The sequence below is a fragment of the Aegilops tauschii genome, chromosome 4 (genome assembly GCF_002575655.3).
Source record: "Aegilops tauschii subsp. strangulata cultivar AL8/78 chromosome 4, Aet v6.0, whole genome shotgun sequence".
Lineage (NCBI taxonomy): Eukaryota > Viridiplantae > Streptophyta > Magnoliopsida > Poales > Poaceae > Aegilops > Aegilops tauschii.
The window spans coordinates 315,914,986-315,931,205 of NC_053038.3; the positions used below are offsets into that span (position 1 = coordinate 315,914,986).

The window sequence follows — 16,220 nt, forward strand, 5'->3', positions numbered from 1 at the left end:
TTGTGATATCCCAACATAAACATAATCCAACATGGAGCAATCTTCATCTTCACCTGCAACTAGCAACGCTATAAAAGGGGCTGAGCAAAAGCGGTAACATAGCCAAACAACGGTTTGCTAGGAAGGGTGACAAAGGTTAGAGGCTGACATGGCAATTTGGGAGGCTTGAAGAGCAAGTGATAGGTAGCGCAGCATAGCGATAGAACGAAGCAACTAGCATAGCAATGATAGTAGTGAGATCCAGGGTAACGGTCATCTTGCCTGAAATCCCGCTAGGAAGAAGAACGAGTCCATGAAGAAGATGAAGCCACGAAGACGAACGAATCCTCACGATCGCAACGAAACGGGAACTAACGAGAAGGAGCACAACCGGAAAGAATCAAACAACACGGTAAACACTCAATACATAAACAAGATATGATGCTCAACCAAGTATGATGCATCACAAGGCTACATGAAGCTACTCATGGCAAGAGATGATGCATACAAGAACAACACATCAAAGCAAGTTTAAATGAGGCCGGAAACAACATATGACAATTCCGGTAAGTCCTCATATGCAAATTTCGAAATTGGTCCAGATCTGAATAAATCTTGTGTTCAAGTTGTTAAACAGCAAGTTAAGATGCACCAAGATGATCTACATGAAATTCTAGTCAAGTTACATATAAAGTTCATTTAGTTTGGAGCTACGGCCTAGAAGATATGAGCAAAACAAGTTAAACATGGTATTGATGCAAAATGCATTCAAACATTAAGCAAACACCTCAAAACAAGGATGCAACAAGGTAACATGAAACTACATGCAAAACTAAGCAAGTTTCATATAGAGCATGCTCAAAACGGAGCAACGGTGCAACACACACTCCAAACAAGATATAACAACAATCTATCCAAAACAGCAACTAGGCATTTTGCAAGCATCATGAGCATATGCTACACACTCCAACATTAGAGCAAAAGGCATGGACATGATGTACAGGAAAAGCATTACAAAACATGAACACTGAGCTATCCCCAGAAACCACTAGAACATGCTCAAAAGGACATGGCAAGATTGCAAATAATAACAGTTTCACAGACTTGGCAGAAAAACTGAGCATGGCATAAACAGAATTATGAAGGCATCTTTGCGAGCTCAAATCACTCATCACAAAGCATTTCATGGCATGTGAAGGTAACTCATAGTAAGATGGCATAATTATGAAGCTAAGCATGGCAAGAGCAAGACCATAGGGTACATGGATCACTAGCAAAACACATGGCAAAACTGAACTTCATGTTAACAGGCTGACAGCAATATTATTTAGCAAGTTGAGAGCAAGATTACAACAAGATGCAGCAGGCTATAAATGCAAACAAGGGCATGTATTGATAGAGAATAACATGCATAACAAAAATTCTTAGTGAACATCTCTAGATTATGCATGGAACTCATGGTAGAAGCAGGTTAACATGGCATCACGATGTTACAGCTACAGACTTGGCAGAAATGACCAAGTCATAGAAATCAGTAACATCATGGAGGCTACTTTGCATACTTGTGCTAGTCACCATATATATTAAAAAATACAAGACAAGCACCTTTGTAAACATGGCATGATGTAGTTCAATACACATGTAGAGCTCATGCTCATAGGATGCACACACAAAATGCAATGAAAAAGACAAATCACCAAGTTCTGATAGCAGACAACAGTTAACATCATATAGCACTCTTACAACGATGATTAGAGCATCAAGATGAGCTCAAAAAAACATGTCACAATGGAACAAAATGTAGAGCATCTCACAATGAACATTTTGATATATCATGCACGCAAAACGGAGCTATATGCAAAGAGATATGATGTGAAGAACAGAGCCACGTAATATAGAAAATTTAGGACTTAGAGGAATTTCGGGTCAACCTGCTCAGATCTAGGGTTCGTTGGGGGCGCGCGAACCGAGGCAGACGGCGGCTCGCCGGAGTAGAAGGGGCGGCCGGAGCTCGGGGGAGGTCGCCGGGGGTTGGGGCCGGCCGGATCTGGCCGGATCCGGCGTCGGTCGGCAGCGGAGGCGGACGGGCGGCGTGGAGGCGCGGAGGCTGGGCGCGGAGCCCGGGACGGTGGCGGTGGGAGCTCACCGGCTCGGGCGCGGGGCGCGCCGGGTCGGGCGGCGGCGGCGTGCCGCGGCAGCGACGGGGCGGCGGGGCGCGGGACGGGACCCGGCGGCGGGGACGGCAGGGCGAGCGCGGGCGGCTCGGGGCCCGGTCGCGGCGCGGGCGGGCCGGCTGCGCGGGGAGAGAGTGGAGGGCGACGTGGCAGCGCCGGATTGGCCGGGAGCGGAGGCGGTGGACGTCCGACAGCGGGTCGGACATGTCCGGTGGCGTGGAGGGGATTTGATCTAGGGTTAGGGTAGGATTTGATCCGAAATTTCGGGGAGGGGGTGTTTATATAGGCATAGGGAGTTAGGAGAGTCCAAATGAGGTGCGGTTTTCGCCCACACGATCGTGATCGAACGACCGAGAGCATGGAGGGGGTTTGGATGGGCTAGTGGGCTGTGGTGGAGGGGTGCTGGACTGCAAAGAGAAGGGAGTTTTCGGGCTACGCGGTTAACCGTTGGGGCATCAAACGACCTTCAAATGGAACGAAATTTGACGGGCGGTCTACCGGTGATATACCAAGGCCACTCGGCAAATCTCGGCCCATTCCGAGAACGTTTTTCTCCCGCTCATGAAACAAGGTCTGAGAGGGGCGATGGGCGCGTGGAGAGTGTCGGATTGCGAAACGGACAACGGGGAAAAAGGCCGGATGCAAGTTTTTGAAAAACATGCAGAAGAAATGTAGATGATGACATGGCAAAGTGCAACACGCAAGCACACGACATGGCAACAACAACGAATAACTGGAAGACACCTGGCGCATCGGATCCGAGGCGTTACATACGTGGAAGTTACAAGTTGAGAAGCTTATTACTCTTGGGTGCTTGGTACCCTTGAGCTTGTTCCTCTTGGGTGCCTGGGCGCCCTAGACGGTTGGTAGTGTTCGGAGCTCAATCATTGTGGTGTAAAGCTCCGGGCAAGCGTCGGGGTGTCCAATTAGGTTGTGGAGATCGCCCCGAGCAATTTGACGGGTACCGATGACCGCCCCCAAGGATTGCCAAAGTGTACGGGTTCGGTGACCGCCCCCAAGGGTTGCCATTTGTACGGGTTCGGTGACCGCCCTCAAGGGTCCCTTAGTGGTATCACGGCATCTTGCATTGTGCGAGGGCGTGAGGAGATTACGGTGGCCCTAGTGGCTTCTTGGGGAGCATTGTGCCTCCACACCGCTCCAAACGGAGATTAGCATCCGCAAGGGTATGAACTTCGGGATACATCGTCGTCTCCGCGTGCCTTGGTTATCTCTTACCCGAGCTCTTTACTTATGCACTTTACTTTGTGATAGTCATATTGTTTCTTGTCATATATCTTGCTATCACATAGTTGTTTATCTTGCTTAGCATAAGTTGTTGGTGCACATAGGTGAGCCTAGTCGTTTTAGGTTTTGTGCTTGACAAATTAACCGCTAGGTTTATTCCGCATTTGTTCAAGCCTCAACCGTAATTATTTTAAAGCGCCTATTCACCCCCCTCTAGGCGACATCCACGATCTTTCAACAGCCCTCTTCCTTTTCATACTGTCCATCATTGCCTACTCCTAATCGCAACTAACAACACTTGTGTTTCATTCATAGGACCATCCAAGGGACGCTGAGTTCCTCAACACACCCATACAGAACTACAGCCAGATGCAGCACATCTTCTCCTTCGGGCTGGCAACTGGGAAACATGCCATGGGCTCAGGGGAGCCTCTTGGTTCTCCCATGCCAGACTTCCCTAGGATCCCGGGCGTCGAGGTCCTTGATGGCCCTGACAAGCCCTTCATGAAGCCCTTCGACAAGCCATTTGACCCCGTCCATGATAGGAAGAGGAAGAGAGGAGGCCTGATGGAGGAGGAGATCAATGTCTTTTGCAGCATGACTGAGGCGGTGAAGGAGGTGGCAACAGCCATCAGGGAGTGCAAGCCCCTCGACGTCCACCCTGACCTGTATGGCGCTGTCATGACCCATGGTGGCTTCAGCGACGAGGCTCTCATGGCAGCTCTCAGCCACCTGCTTGACAACAAGGCCCAGGGTGTTGGGTTCGTTGCCATGGTAGACGCTCACAGGGTGTTGTGGCTCAGGAGCTGGCTGGGCAAGCACTACTGCTAGAGTAGTGCTGCCTGTGAGCTTGCATGGTCCCCGACGGCGATGGCGGTGGCGACGACGACGATGATGACGACGTACATTTTGTGTAGTTAGGACTGAAAAACTATTTGATGGTCTATATATTTTGATGAGGTGGTATATACTAACCCCTCACGCTGATGGTGAACTTGCGGTGATAGGACGATGCCCTCTTTTGGATGTGGTGGTAGGTTAACACCAAGGTAGTGCTAGGTAGAACTTGCTATGCCGTATGATCATGCATGCTTTACTTCTTCTCTTATGCTCCATTGTTGTTTGTGTGCTACTTTGCTTGCTACTTGTGTGCTCCATTGATTTGCTGCTTCAACTCTTGCTCTTATGCATTGCTAGGGCAAGTGGTATGCTGTGTTCATCAGTAAGGCTCCAGGGGTTTACAGTTCATGGGAAGAAGCCAGTGCACAAGTGGCATTGTATAGCAACAGCAGCCATAGAGGGTTCAAGACTAGGCAGGCAGCAGCACAAGCTTACTCCGACTGGGTGCGAAAGCACGGAGGCAACAGTGTTGACAGTGGCAAGATTGGAGGTGTCAAGGTGGATCGTCATTTTGGGCTGAAGTTGAAAAACTTCATCATCCTCGCCCAGTTCATCATCATTGTTGTGTTGTGGCGTTGGTGTGCTAGGTGTGACTAGGAGCTCACCAACTAGGGTACAAGGTAAGCACAACATGTACGCCGTATGCAACCAAACTCCGTGTTCATGTGTCGCTTGGGCCAATGCAGGCAACCAAACAAAGTGCACTTGCGTATTACCTAATGCAGGGACACTAGATGCAGGCAACCAAACAACTTGCAGATGGCGTATTAGGGCCTGTTTTGCTCAATCAGGCTATGTTAAGAAGTGTATGCGATACAGAAACTGTTCACAACGGCAACCAAACACGCCCCAGAGTGTAGAGACCTTGCAACTGTCGTGCCCAGCACAACCTTTACTGGAGCTTGGGCGTTCAACAAGGGCAGCCCCGGAGTGTCTCCATGGAAGGGCATGGCCGGTCCGGAGGGGCGCGTGCACAGTGACTAGGAGCTCTGCTGGTGGGATGGCAAAGACGACAGTCCCGTTCGCGGTGCCCAGAGGCAGGCGAGGCATCTGACCGGGTCACCACGGCAAGAGGCAGCCCAGTGGTCAGGACCCAAACAACGGAAGCATCGAATGATGTTGTGGTAATAACATGGAAAATGTACTGCCAAAGTGTAAGTTATATTCAAAGCCAACTTCTCTATTTCACATTTCAGTCAAACAAATTGCAAGAGACTCAATTAGTAGTAAGGTAGGCAACAGGAAATGCCCTGCAATGATCAAACTATCAATTGAATTGCATTTAAGAGCAATAGTAATATATACTCCCTCCGTTCCTAAATATTTGTCTTTCTAGAGATTTCAACAAATGACTACATACAAAGCAAAATGAGTGAATCTACACTCTAAAATATGTCTACATACGGATGTATGTTGTATTCCATTTGAAATGGCTAGAAAGACAAATATTTAGGAACGGAGGGAGTAACAATTTGCGTAACACATTTGGTTTCTCTTTTATTTTCCCATAAAGGAGAAACCAAATGTCTAGATGATAGATAGCTGCAACTGAGTAAGGCTGAATTCAGTGTTAACACAAGCTAATCAATAGTGGAGAGAATCTTCTTGAATCGCCTGACCTGTAGGATGTAGATCTGCAAAATAACAACAGCAGCCTCAAAAACGAATGATGTACAGTAGTAGTTTAGATCAGCAAAAGAACAACAGCAAGCCCATATAGCAAACTACTCCCTTCGTTCCTAAATATGAGCCCTTTTAGAGATTCCAATAAGGACTACATACAGAGCAAATGAGTGAATCTACACTCTAAAATACGTCTATATAGATCTCATATTGGAATCGCTAAAAGGGCTTATATTTAGAAACGGAGGGAGTACACAGATACGTACAATTCAACACAGCAATGCTCAACTCTAAATCACCGGACAAACCTAAAGCAGCTTGCCATCCATTGTTTAAATCGGAATACCTGAGATCTTCCTCGTCAGCACGACTAACAAACCAGTCACTGCTGATCCACTCGGACAGGTCTGTGAGGCTTCGGTGCTGAAATGCATGAGAAAGCCGCCGTCATCATATATAACATTAAAGGACATGGCAAAAGTTTCTTTGATGCTTACATTTGTGGTTCAGATTCTAATAGAATATGGAAGTACACTGACCGGATCCCTAGTGCTAACTTCTACGAGACCCCAACTCATATAAACAGAACCGGTACAGTTCAAACTTTAAGCAACATTTTAACACGGAAGTAAGAACTGAATTAAATCAACCATGCCAAGAATTGTGGAATAATATGTGAAATGTGAATGTAAAAGAACAAACCATTCGGGTTTCCTTGTTCATAGAAATTTCTAAAAACAGCGACTGCCTCTTCCGCCATTATCCCCCCAGTACATTTAAAACCTCTTGATCTGGTATCTTGGCTCCTAGCAAAAGAAACGCATGAGACCATGTTAGATGTACAATTTGTGAGTAACCCAAATAACTAACATAATTTGGAATTAGAAGAATGCATGAGAACTCAATAAGCATGTATGGCATTCAATGCTAACAGAAAGATTATGCAAGCCCAACTTTGTCATGACACATCATAGAATATTGAACTACTGGTAGAAAGGCATAATTAACATTCAAAGTATAAGAAGGTTTGTTCACATGAGCAGAGAGCTTTCAATTTGCCGCTGATATCCCCTCACCCTGTCAAGTCATCCGACGAAAGGCTCTCATGCAGTGACATGACTGATCCACATCCCCCGAATTTATCATTCGGACACCCATAGTATACTTCCCTGATTCCTACCAAAAATATCATAAATTCTTACTGGTCAATATAGTTTCAACAGGAGAAATAGAATAATCAAGATGGGGCTAACAGGAGAAATAGAACAATCACAAACCTAGTATCGACAATGCTGATGCACACATTATGCATGGCTCGCACGTGACATAGAGGTCACATCCTGCAAACTTATCCGCGACCAGTGTCTGGTCAAGGCCAATACTCTGCCACTCCTGGAGAAGGATATCGATTGCTTCCATCTCAGCATGTCTCGTAGCCTTACAATTGAAGTAATTCATTTCAGAGGAAAAAACACAAAAATGTCTCAAAGCACAAAGGAGAATAGCATACATTCCGGGTGGCATTGGTCCTGTTGCTACCAGAGGCAATAACCTTCCCGTCCTCCACAATCACACATCTATCTTGACGGGGATGAAACAATACAATTAGCACATTAGGAACTACAAATTTACCTTCCACCGAGTGAACTGTGAACTATATTCAAGGGAAACCAGAGCATACCCTACAGGAACCTCGAGGTTGTCCAGCGCAAACTTGGCCTACAAAAAAAAAGCAATCAGCAGGAGCTCTCCCTTCATTAATTAAGTAGGAAAAAACCGACCAGTTTATGATGGAAACCTGTCGGAAACGATACAATTGGATCAACCCGCCTAGCTAAATTAGGTCCGGAGCTCCACGCTCATAGACAACACAATGAACCCAAAACACCCACAAACCTAAGAACAATTGATGACAGGTAGAAGATACAACTCTGTCAAAAGATGTCACTGTCACGCCGTAGACACACTACACCATCATCAAGCAGACCAGATCTGGCATGAACCACACAAATGAAGGTCGCAAGATTCCTGGAAGGTTTCAAAGAAGCACGAAAGACAACCTGCCAAGAGGCGGGGGCTCTGACGACCGCCGAAAAGCTGTGCCACTATGTGAGGGGTGTATCTGGGTCACTCCTACCTCGATGACCGCACTTACAAGGGAATCCAAACCCGTCCCGACTACCATGCAAGACGACTCGAAAGAGGTGCACCAACTGAGGCAACAACACCGCCACCCACATAGCACAAAGCCAAAACCTCACCCCTCTAGGGCGCCACTGTGTCTCGCTTTTCAGGGATGGTGCCCCGGCATCCACTGCCTCGGCCTCACTGGTAGAGCACCCGCATGCCAAGGCCTTCCCACGCACCTGGGCAAGGGAGAAGCCACGGCCGCACCAGGCACGCCTTAAGGTCCAGCGCCAGATTCGAAGCCACCACATCAAATGGTTTTTCTTCTCCCTGCAGCTAACTAGCCTGGAGTGAATTGCAGAAAACCACCACATTTGGGGTTAGCTTTGCGAAAAACTACCTAGTCCCTAATTATTTGCAAAACGCACCGTGTTTCTGGTAATCTTTTTGCAAAATGCACTGATCAGGTGATTTGTTCCATTTAACCACTTTCTGACAAGTGGGGCCAGATTGTAAGAGCAAAAAATTTACACACACACCCCTTGATCTAAAACGGAAAAGCAATCAGCCCCCCACCCCTCGGGCAGAGGCGCGCTGGGCGTCGGGTTCATGGCCTCCGCCGCGCTGCTTGGCCGGCGACGCCGGAGCGACGCGCAGGGCGGAGGGTGGGGCGGAGGTTCCTGGACTCCTGGGCGCTGCTGGGTCGGGGACGCCGGAGCGAGGCGAGAGCTGGGCCATAGGAGGGGCGTGCTCGCGCTGGGCCGGGGATGCTGGAGCAACGCGCAGAGCGCACCAGCTGCGCGGTGACAGCAAACCCGCGCTTGTCAGGGAGAAGCGCTGCGCCGTGGAGATAGATGCGCCTCGGAGCTCCGAGGAGGACAAACTCCAATGATTGTCACGGCTCGTCCTGCTGGGCCAAGCAGGGGCGAGGTGCACGTGGTCTCCCTCAGCGAAGACGGGCGTGGAGGAGGAGATGAGGAGAGGCGGGGCTGGCGGTGGGTTTCCGGCGGCGGCGACGGGAGCCTAGAGGTCCAGGGCGTCGAGAGGAACGGGCGCGAGGGCGTCGTTGATGCCAGGTCCGTGCGCGCGACGGCGAGATCCACAGCCATGGCGACCCGCGTCGTCAATCCCGGCCAACGCGGCCTCACCTCTCGCCTTTCCGGCCGTCGCCGATGGTGGACGAGGCAGCGGTGGAGAAGAAAAGAAAAGGGAGGAGGAAGGAGATGGTAGACAGGGCAGCGGTGGTCGCCGGCGACGAGGTCGTCGGAGTGGCGCGGGGGGTGGGTAGCTCGGGGGCTCTGGCTCTCCCGATCCAGACGGGGTCGAAGCAGGGGGGCTCTGATTGCTTTTTCTTTTTAGATCCAGGGGCATGTATGTCAAAACTTTGCCAAGTCAGCTTCTTACAATCTGACCCCACTTGTCAGAAAGTGATCAAACGGGCCAGATCACCTGATCAGTGCATTTTGCAAAAAGATTACTAGAAACGCGGTGCGTTTTGCAAATAATTAGGGACTAGGTAGTTTTTCGCAAAGCTAACCCCAAATGTGGTGGTTTTCTGCAATTCACTCACTAGCCTGAGATAATGCCAGCAACTCTGCTCGGTAGTTTTCTTAAGAAGGCCTTAACATTTTGCTGCTACACTCATTGGTCTATACCGGGTTCGATTAACCCGGATTACACTCAGTCACACGTACTGGTTGTTGAACCATCTAAATTAAGCATGTGCAGGATGATCTGAGGATGAAGCTACTCTACAAAAGTAGTTTCAGAGAGTCGATGAAATAATTTCAGTCAATCAGGCTCCTATAGGGAGAAGAAAAAACACTTGAATCAGGGGAACACGCCGACCACGGCACCGGCAATCCGTCAGTCACACATATGGGAACGATCAAGCCCGACGCCACATGCCCACCACAGCAGGAACTAGACAACGCCGCCGCGCTAGACTAGCCGCAGGGTTCGCCGCTCCGGCGTCGAGGACACGCAGCCACAATTCACAAATACTGGCACGCATATTCTACTCGTACGACAAGCAGGATTTGAGCCATACCTGGTCGAGCGCCAGCTCCATAAACGCCGTAGCCGACATTGGTTGGGCACGAAGGGTGAGCGAGCGAGCGCAGGAAGACGGCGCACCGGAGATGCGGCGAACGAACTGCTCGAGTGCGGACGTCTAGGTTTCTCTTATTTTTTCCTTCTCTCTTTATTTAGGCCGTGGGCCGGGCCCTGAGAGCCCATGTACTTCGTCGTCTTCTGACTGGGCAACAAAGCGGGGTGGGTGCCGCCGGGTCTCACCCACCAGCGGCGGAGATGGGTGGTGGTGCCGCGAGGAGGGTTCTCGAGGCGTGGAGGCTCGGGGTGGTCAAGTACGGCGACGCCCTCAGGCTCCAGGAGAGGCTCGTCGCCGACCGGAGAGCCGGCCGGGTCCCGGACCTCGTGCTCTCGCTGCAGCATCCGCCTACCTACACCCTCGGCAAGCGGCGCACCGACCACAACCTGCTCGTGCCGGAGTCAAGCCTCGCGGGCCTCGGCGCCGAGCTCTACCGCACGGAGCGGGGCGGCGACGTCACCTTCCACGGCCCGCGCCAGGCCGTCCTCTACCCCATCCTCTCGCTCCGGGACATTGGGCTGGGCGCGCGGAGGTATGTCGAGGGGCTCGAGTCCGCCATGATCGAGGTGGCCTCTCTGTACGGCGTCAAGGCGCGGCCGGGGGGCGCCTGCGAGACCGGCGTGTGGGTCGGGGACAGGAAGATTGGGGCCATCGGGGTCAGGATCTCGTCAGGGTTTACCTGCCATGGCCTGGCCTTCAACATCGACCCTGATTTGGGGTACTTCAAGCACATCGTGCCCTGCGGCATTGCTGACAAGGAGGTCACGTCGCTGCGGCGGGAGGCGGCAGTGGAACTCCCTCCTGACGAGGTGATCCATGAGCAGCTCGTGCAGAGCTTGGCGACAACCTTCCGTTTCAGTGATGTTAAAGTCAAGGATGATTCAGAGTGTGCAGACATGATTAGCTCAGCTGCAACTGGGCAACACTGATATGTATTTTGCTCTTTGTACTTTTGTATACTGGGATTTTGCCTCAACACCTTGTTATAAACTTTTGGGTTTCAAAATTTTCCTCTGATAATGTTCGTCGCAAATGAAGGCTGAACCATCCTATTAGTGTGGTGTCTTCTTGGTATTGCTTTAAACAGCATCCTGCTTCATGAAGATAATAATTATGTGTGGATATATATCAGCTTGGTTGAAATATATGGGAGAACACCTTGCCATGGTAACAACATTGGAGAAATCGTCAGGTTTGCTTGTTCCAGATAAGCGGAAACAAAGGTAATCTTCATATGGTATAGGCCAACAGTGAAAACCTGAATAAGCCTATTTGTCTCTGCTTGGTATTCTTTTGACCGAAGATGGCAAATTCTGTGGATATATTACATTGTTAACAGATGATGTGGGTGTTATATGGAGCTACCAACTGTTGATACTGAAATTTTCCTCTATTATTGAGTATGCAGACCTTTTGTCTGATTTGATGTCTTGTCCTTGTTTTGTTCTCTCTTCATGATCAGGTCCATTTGGACAAGCCCTGGCTGCTGTAGGGTGCTTGAAGGCAAAGAAGTCTTTAAGAATGTAATTCATGAGTAAATTTGCACCAATAACCTCTCCAACTGTGGAATATAATCTATTTTCGTTCCTCCGACTTCATCAGCATGTCTCCTGAAATTGCATAATATTGATTTTTCACTGAGATGGTAAAGCTGGTATGTTGTTACGCCATGCACAAATAAAATGATCTTACACATTCCCCTGAACTGGATTTTGCGCATTGCATTGGCATCCTGCTATTGACGGCCAATGTACAAAATATGGTTTGGAATAAGATTGCTGCCCATCTTTCATGTTCATGTACTAGTGGTCTTTTCTATGTTGTGCTTCATATCACCAAGATGTTTGGTAACTTGTTTATGGCCATGCTGCATATATTTATACTATGATGATTTGAGAGCTCTGCCCTCTGTCACCGTGTGTGTGTTCCTACCCTGATCGTCTAATCCATTCTTATTGTGTACAGTACCATGTAGCATAATAATAGGGTAAGGAATGTATTCATTGCTTTTGAAGGTACAAGATGCTGCAGCGTCTCAACAGAAATAACATGAGAGTTTGCAGAAATGAACTCTGCCTTCTGAATTAGCAGTGGTATTTCATTTCAATTGAACTAAGAAAATCTTGGCCACATCTCACATGCAAGTATCTGGTGCTCTAGCATGCGTGTAGATGGGAAAAAACATGTGTATCATATTAGTTCTTTGAGGTAAGATCAATTGTCTTCCACTGATCCATTTACAAAAAATGGAAGAATCTGATAGAACCGAATCTCCCTGCATCTATGTCTTCTGAAATGTATGCATCTTGGCACTCGGTGCTGCAGGACTGGAGATCAGCACAGGCCGTCTTTTGCTCCACAACGCCGGGGGCCCAGGAAGAAAGCGCCTCTGAACGCAGCGCAAGGGGCTTGTTCTTGCACTCTGAAGGCGTGCCGCGTGGCGCCGCACTCGAAGATGGCGAGCTGGCATTGGCTCCGGGCTCCTGAGCCCCGGATGAATCAAAGCAGATGGAGACTGCCTTTCCAGATGCGGTCTGCAGCTGGAACTCTGTGGGGGTGAGGGCAAGGAAGGCGCTGTTGCATGAATGCTCGTTGTAGTATGTGACTTGGTACAATGGGGGGTCGCTGTGATCCTTCTGCTGAATCTGTTTGGTGGCCGGGCAGTTCATGTTGTCTTTGTAGGTGCATCTGTAGTAGTACCTGTGGCAGGATAGAAAGAAGAAGACGAATCTTCTGTGAGTAAATCGGAGGACTGAGGCTTCTCTTCATATATTGGTAAGTTTGTTACACTGTGCATCCCTATGGTAGATTTGGATGAGAAGAATGAAAAGACCACCAAGGAATCATCAGAGAGAGGTCGGTAAAAAGACTTGTGATGTGCCAAGACGAGGCGCTAGATACTAATGGTTTTTTGGGAGCATATGCATATGCAGATGCAGATCACCAAATGAGGACGAAGATGAGGAGACCAAAGGCGGGCTGCTAACCTGGGAAAGTTGCAGTTGTTGATCTTCTTCTCGCCGTACTTCCTCCATTGGTGGCCGTCGTTGTGCGGCGCAAAGGTATCCACCTTCCTCATGCGCTTCTCTTTCCTGCAAGTTTGTTTGTTCGTTTGTTTGTTTCATTTCAGAAACAAATCAAGAAAGGTTAGTCCGATTGAACTGACCGCACACATATATAGAAAAGAAAGATGAAAAGAAGCAGAAAACTGACCTTGATCCATGGCCTAGAAGGTGTGATTGATTTGGGCTCGGCACGGGAGACATTGTTGCCCAGTCCCAGAGCAAGAAAGGAAGCGCAGAGGAGAGGAGAGGAAGACGAAGGAGGAGGAGGAAGAAGAAAGGAAAAGAAAGGTATGAGGAGCTAGCCTTAATCAGAAGCGTACTAGATCAGGGCGCCCCTTTTAGCTTAACGTCAAGACCTCTATAATTGAGTCCCTGATGCAGCGCATGGATTATAAAACTCCCCCTCCCCTCATAAACTGAGACCGGCGAGGGAGAGATGCAAAGATAATCTTGTCCTCCCTCCCTCCCTGCCCGGCTCCCACCCAGTCCCAGAGGAGCAGAGCGTATCGCTATCACGTGCTCCCCCGCACCGACGGGGCGCCCGCGACCCCGAGAAATTTCTCCGCACCTTCTTCAGAGAAAGCCCTACAAGTGGCCTCGGGTGATGTATTCCGGCCCTTTTTTTATGGCGCCAAGCACTGTCATCGATCTCGCAACTGGGTCTAACAATAATAATCCTCCCTTCCCCCTCCGTTGATCGGGACTCGCCCGGCTATACTGTTGTAGTATATTGTATTCGGCCGGACCGGTTCAAATCTTGTCCAAAATGGAAGTTTGGTAGCGCCCGGCGATTAAACTAGTGCCCGGGCCTGGCCGGATTCTTCTTGGCTCGCGGAGGCCGGGAATCGTCTCGTTGCTTGGGCGGGGAGACTAGCTAGCTCTGCTGATACCTAACGCACATCCACGGCTTGCGTGGTTTTTTTTATAAGACCTGCACATGCCTGCACAGCCAAGTTGAGGCGGGAAGGAATCTCTAAAGCTCCCCCCTAAATTAGGACCCCCCCAAACATGAGATCATCCATGAGGTTTTCTCCTCCTCCCAACTGCAACTGGATGGATGCCTGGTCACCCCCAGCATTATGTTATGCTGCAAATGCAAATGGCCCTCTGCTCTGCATCACGATGCCGCTCTGCCTAGTCGATGCGTCGGGTCGGGTCTTCCCAACCAGTAAAAGCATCTCTTGCCGCTCTCCTCTATAGAAACAGGAGTAATACTCCTGTGTTTCTGAGAGCTCTGAAATACTAGTATTCTCTTGTGAAATGTTGACTGGCAAGCCAGGCACAGCACCATGTTATCGTTTCCAGCCAGAATGGCAACCATGACCTACTACTACTATTCTCTTGATTTTCTTTTCTTCTCTTATCTAATAAAATGATAGCAAAAAAAAAATGAGGTGTTGATACTTGACCGTGTACTCCTCCAAGACAGCTCACAAATGCTGCAAGGTCAAAGAATTCAGAGAGAAGGAAACCAAGTGTTACCAGATCACATACTTTATTCCTCGCGGGGAGAAAAGATCACATTGTTTATTCTACAGGCATGTTACTATAATTAAGACCTGCTTAGCCAAAGCTCTGACCTTTTAACCCATTTCCTCCCCCCTGTGGTAGGAGTAATTTACAAACACTATGAGGCGGGGACACGTAGCCCCTTTTTTAATTGGCTTCTTCTAGAAGTAGGACAGGTAACGCCTTCTGATTGGCCATTCGGCAGAGAGGGGGAAGGGGGGTGCATGCCATCCAGATCTTGGCTTATTCATTGACTTTGCACACTATTTTTATTTATGCAATATAGTAAATGTCCAGCTAATTGAGTTGGTTACCGACTAAAATAGGGCGTCACAGTCCTGATGAGAAAACAGATAAAATAAACGTACAAGTGTGGCCACAATGAACTACACGATTATCAATCCAGAGCCAAGAGATAGAAAAAGTGTACAAGTGCGGCGCGTCGACGTTCAGACCTGCAAATATCAGCGAACGCCATGGACTCATTGTTAAACTAATACAGTGTAACTAACCCCAAAACATGGAAATAAATACGTAGTAGTAGATTTTTTTTTTTGCCGGGAATAAATATGGAGTGGTTATCCAAATATACAGTAAAGTTAGGCAATAAAACCTACTCCTCCCAAGAATATATATTTTGCGGCACATGGATATAGTCTTTGAAACCCAACTTTGACGTCTTTAGTGTATTGGTCTGTGAAAACAATTTAGAAATATCTCAATTCTAGAATATACCTTTTCATTTTGATCAGTCAAAGTGATCCTTTTGTGTATCAATAGTCAAAGGGAGATATTTGACTACACAATGTTGTGTCATCCCCTCCCGCCAAATGGTTGTACCGGACATTGCGGTGGTAATCGATTCTGATATATTTCAATGAGATTTTTTTTATGAGACATGAATATTTGGATAAATCATATAAAAAATAACTAAGAATACATATGTTTTTTTGTGTGATTATTGTGAGGTTGTAAACTATTTATTATACATAATAAGTACATAATATTACTTGCATAGTTGCATGTTGAGGTAGACTTTTTCAAGCATAGCTGCATGATATGACAAACTTTTTCCCATAAATGATTGCATGTTGAGATAAATAAGTTAGTACTACCTCCGTCCTGGTTTATAGGTCCCCTTTGTATTTTGTGTCAAATTTTAACTAGAGATTTAACTAATGAAATATTAATACATGTCATAAAAATAATATCGTTGGATTCGTATTTAAACATAGTTTTCAGTTATATTAGTTTTTATAACATGCATTAACATTTTATTAGTCAAATTTAAGGTTAAAATTTGGCACAGAATATAATAAACCACGACGGAAGTAGTAGAGATCATCTATCGTTTCTTTAATTTTAATCTCGTATAATCAACAAGACAACAAATGATATACATCTAAAATTCAATCTAGTTTCCCTCTCTATATAAGAAATATTACTATCCCATGGTAATGCATGGGATGAAGTGGTCATCTTGTTATC

The 16,220-nt window shown here is 47.9% G+C and overlaps 3 protein-coding genes across 9 annotated transcripts; 1 reads left to right on the plus strand and 2 right to left on the minus strand.

Annotated features, from left to right (window-relative positions):
* Nucleotides 1-5,453: 5,453 nt before the first annotated feature.
* On the minus strand, nt 5,454-10,220 carry LOC109760047 (tRNA-specific adenosine deaminase TAD2). Of its 7 annotated transcripts, none has more exons than XR_012182057.1 (8): nt 8,183-9,405; nt 7,603-7,640; nt 7,432-7,498; nt 7,199-7,313; nt 6,957-7,097; nt 6,624-6,727; nt 6,268-6,344; nt 5,454-5,932 (listed from the first exon to the last, which is right to left on the minus strand). XR_012182057.1 is itself a non-coding variant. In XM_020318890.4 (8 exons), the coding sequence occupies exons 1-7, from the start codon at nt 10,135-10,137 to the stop codon at nt 6,304-6,306; spliced, it is 504 nt and encodes a 167-aa protein (XP_020174479.1). In that variant the 5' UTR covers nt 10,138-10,220; the 3' UTR covers nt 5,454-5,932; nt 6,268-6,303. The 7 variants fall into 7 exon arrangements, 4 of the variants coding, with proteins under 4 accessions (XP_020174479.1, XP_020174478.1, XP_020174477.1 ...); XR_002232289.4 differs by having other exon boundaries at nt 7,199-7,358; nt 8,183-9,400; XM_020318890.4 differs by lacking the exon at nt 8,183-9,405 and adding an exon at nt 10,099-10,220 and having other exon boundaries at nt 6,998-7,097.
* Nucleotides 9,938-11,164, plus strand: LOC109760048 (octanoyltransferase LIP2, mitochondrial). The gene is made up of 2 exons (XM_020318892.4): nt 9,938-10,153; nt 10,260-11,164. The coding sequence occupies exons 1-2, from the start codon at nt 9,953-9,955 to the stop codon at nt 11,085-11,087; spliced, it is 1,029 nt and encodes a 342-aa protein (XP_020174481.2). The 5' UTR covers nt 9,938-9,952; the 3' UTR covers nt 11,088-11,164.
* Nucleotides 11,165-12,130: 966 nt separating this feature from the next.
* Nucleotides 12,131-13,691, minus strand: LOC109760053 (uncharacterized). The gene is made up of 3 exons (XM_020318896.4): nt 13,372-13,691; nt 13,146-13,250; nt 12,131-12,858 (listed from the first exon to the last, which is right to left on the minus strand). The coding sequence occupies exons 1-3, from the start codon at nt 13,422-13,424 to the stop codon at nt 12,396-12,398; spliced, it is 621 nt and encodes a 206-aa protein (XP_020174485.1). The 5' UTR covers nt 13,425-13,691; the 3' UTR covers nt 12,131-12,395.
* Between the last annotated feature and the right edge of the window lie 2,529 nt (nt 13,692-16,220).

What these genes read in the sequence shown, in the direction of transcription:
- LOC109760047 (XM_020318887.4), bottom strand. Translation starts at nt 8,422, where the DNA reads ATGTGGTGGTTTTCTGCAATTCACTCCAGGCTAGTTAGCTGCAGGGAG. An exon ending in TCGTCGGATGACTTGACAGG is followed by an intron (nt 6,728 to 6,997) that starts GTGAGGGGATAT and finishes TTCTTTTGCTAG; the next exon opens with GAGCCAAGATACCAGATCAA. An exon ending in TGAACAAGGAAACCCGAATG is followed by an intron (nt 6,345 to 6,623) that starts GTTTGTTCTTTT and finishes CATGCATTTCAG; the next exon opens with CACCGAAGCCTCACAGACCT.
- LOC109760053 (XM_020318896.4), bottom strand. Translation starts at nt 13,424, where the DNA reads ATGTCTCCCGTGCCGAGCCCAAATCAATCACACCTTCTAGGCCATGGA. An exon ending in CTTCTAGGCCATGGATCAAG is followed by an intron (nt 13,251 to 13,371) that starts GTCAGTTTTCTG and finishes ACAAACTTGCAG; the next exon opens with GAAAGAGAAGCGCATGAGGA. An exon ending in AACAACTGCAACTTTCCCAG is followed by an intron (nt 12,859 to 13,145) that starts GTTAGCAGCCCG and finishes ATCCTGCCACAG; the next exon opens with GTACTACTACAGATGCACCT.
- LOC109760048 (XM_020318892.4), top strand. Translation starts at nt 9,953, where the DNA reads ATGCCCACCACAGCAGGAACTAGACAACGCCGCCGCGCTAGACTAGCC. An exon ending in ACATTGGTTGGGCACGAAGG is followed by an intron (nt 10,154 to 10,259) that starts GTGAGCGAGCGA and finishes CTCTTTATTTAG; the next exon opens with GCCGTGGGCCGGGCCCTGAG.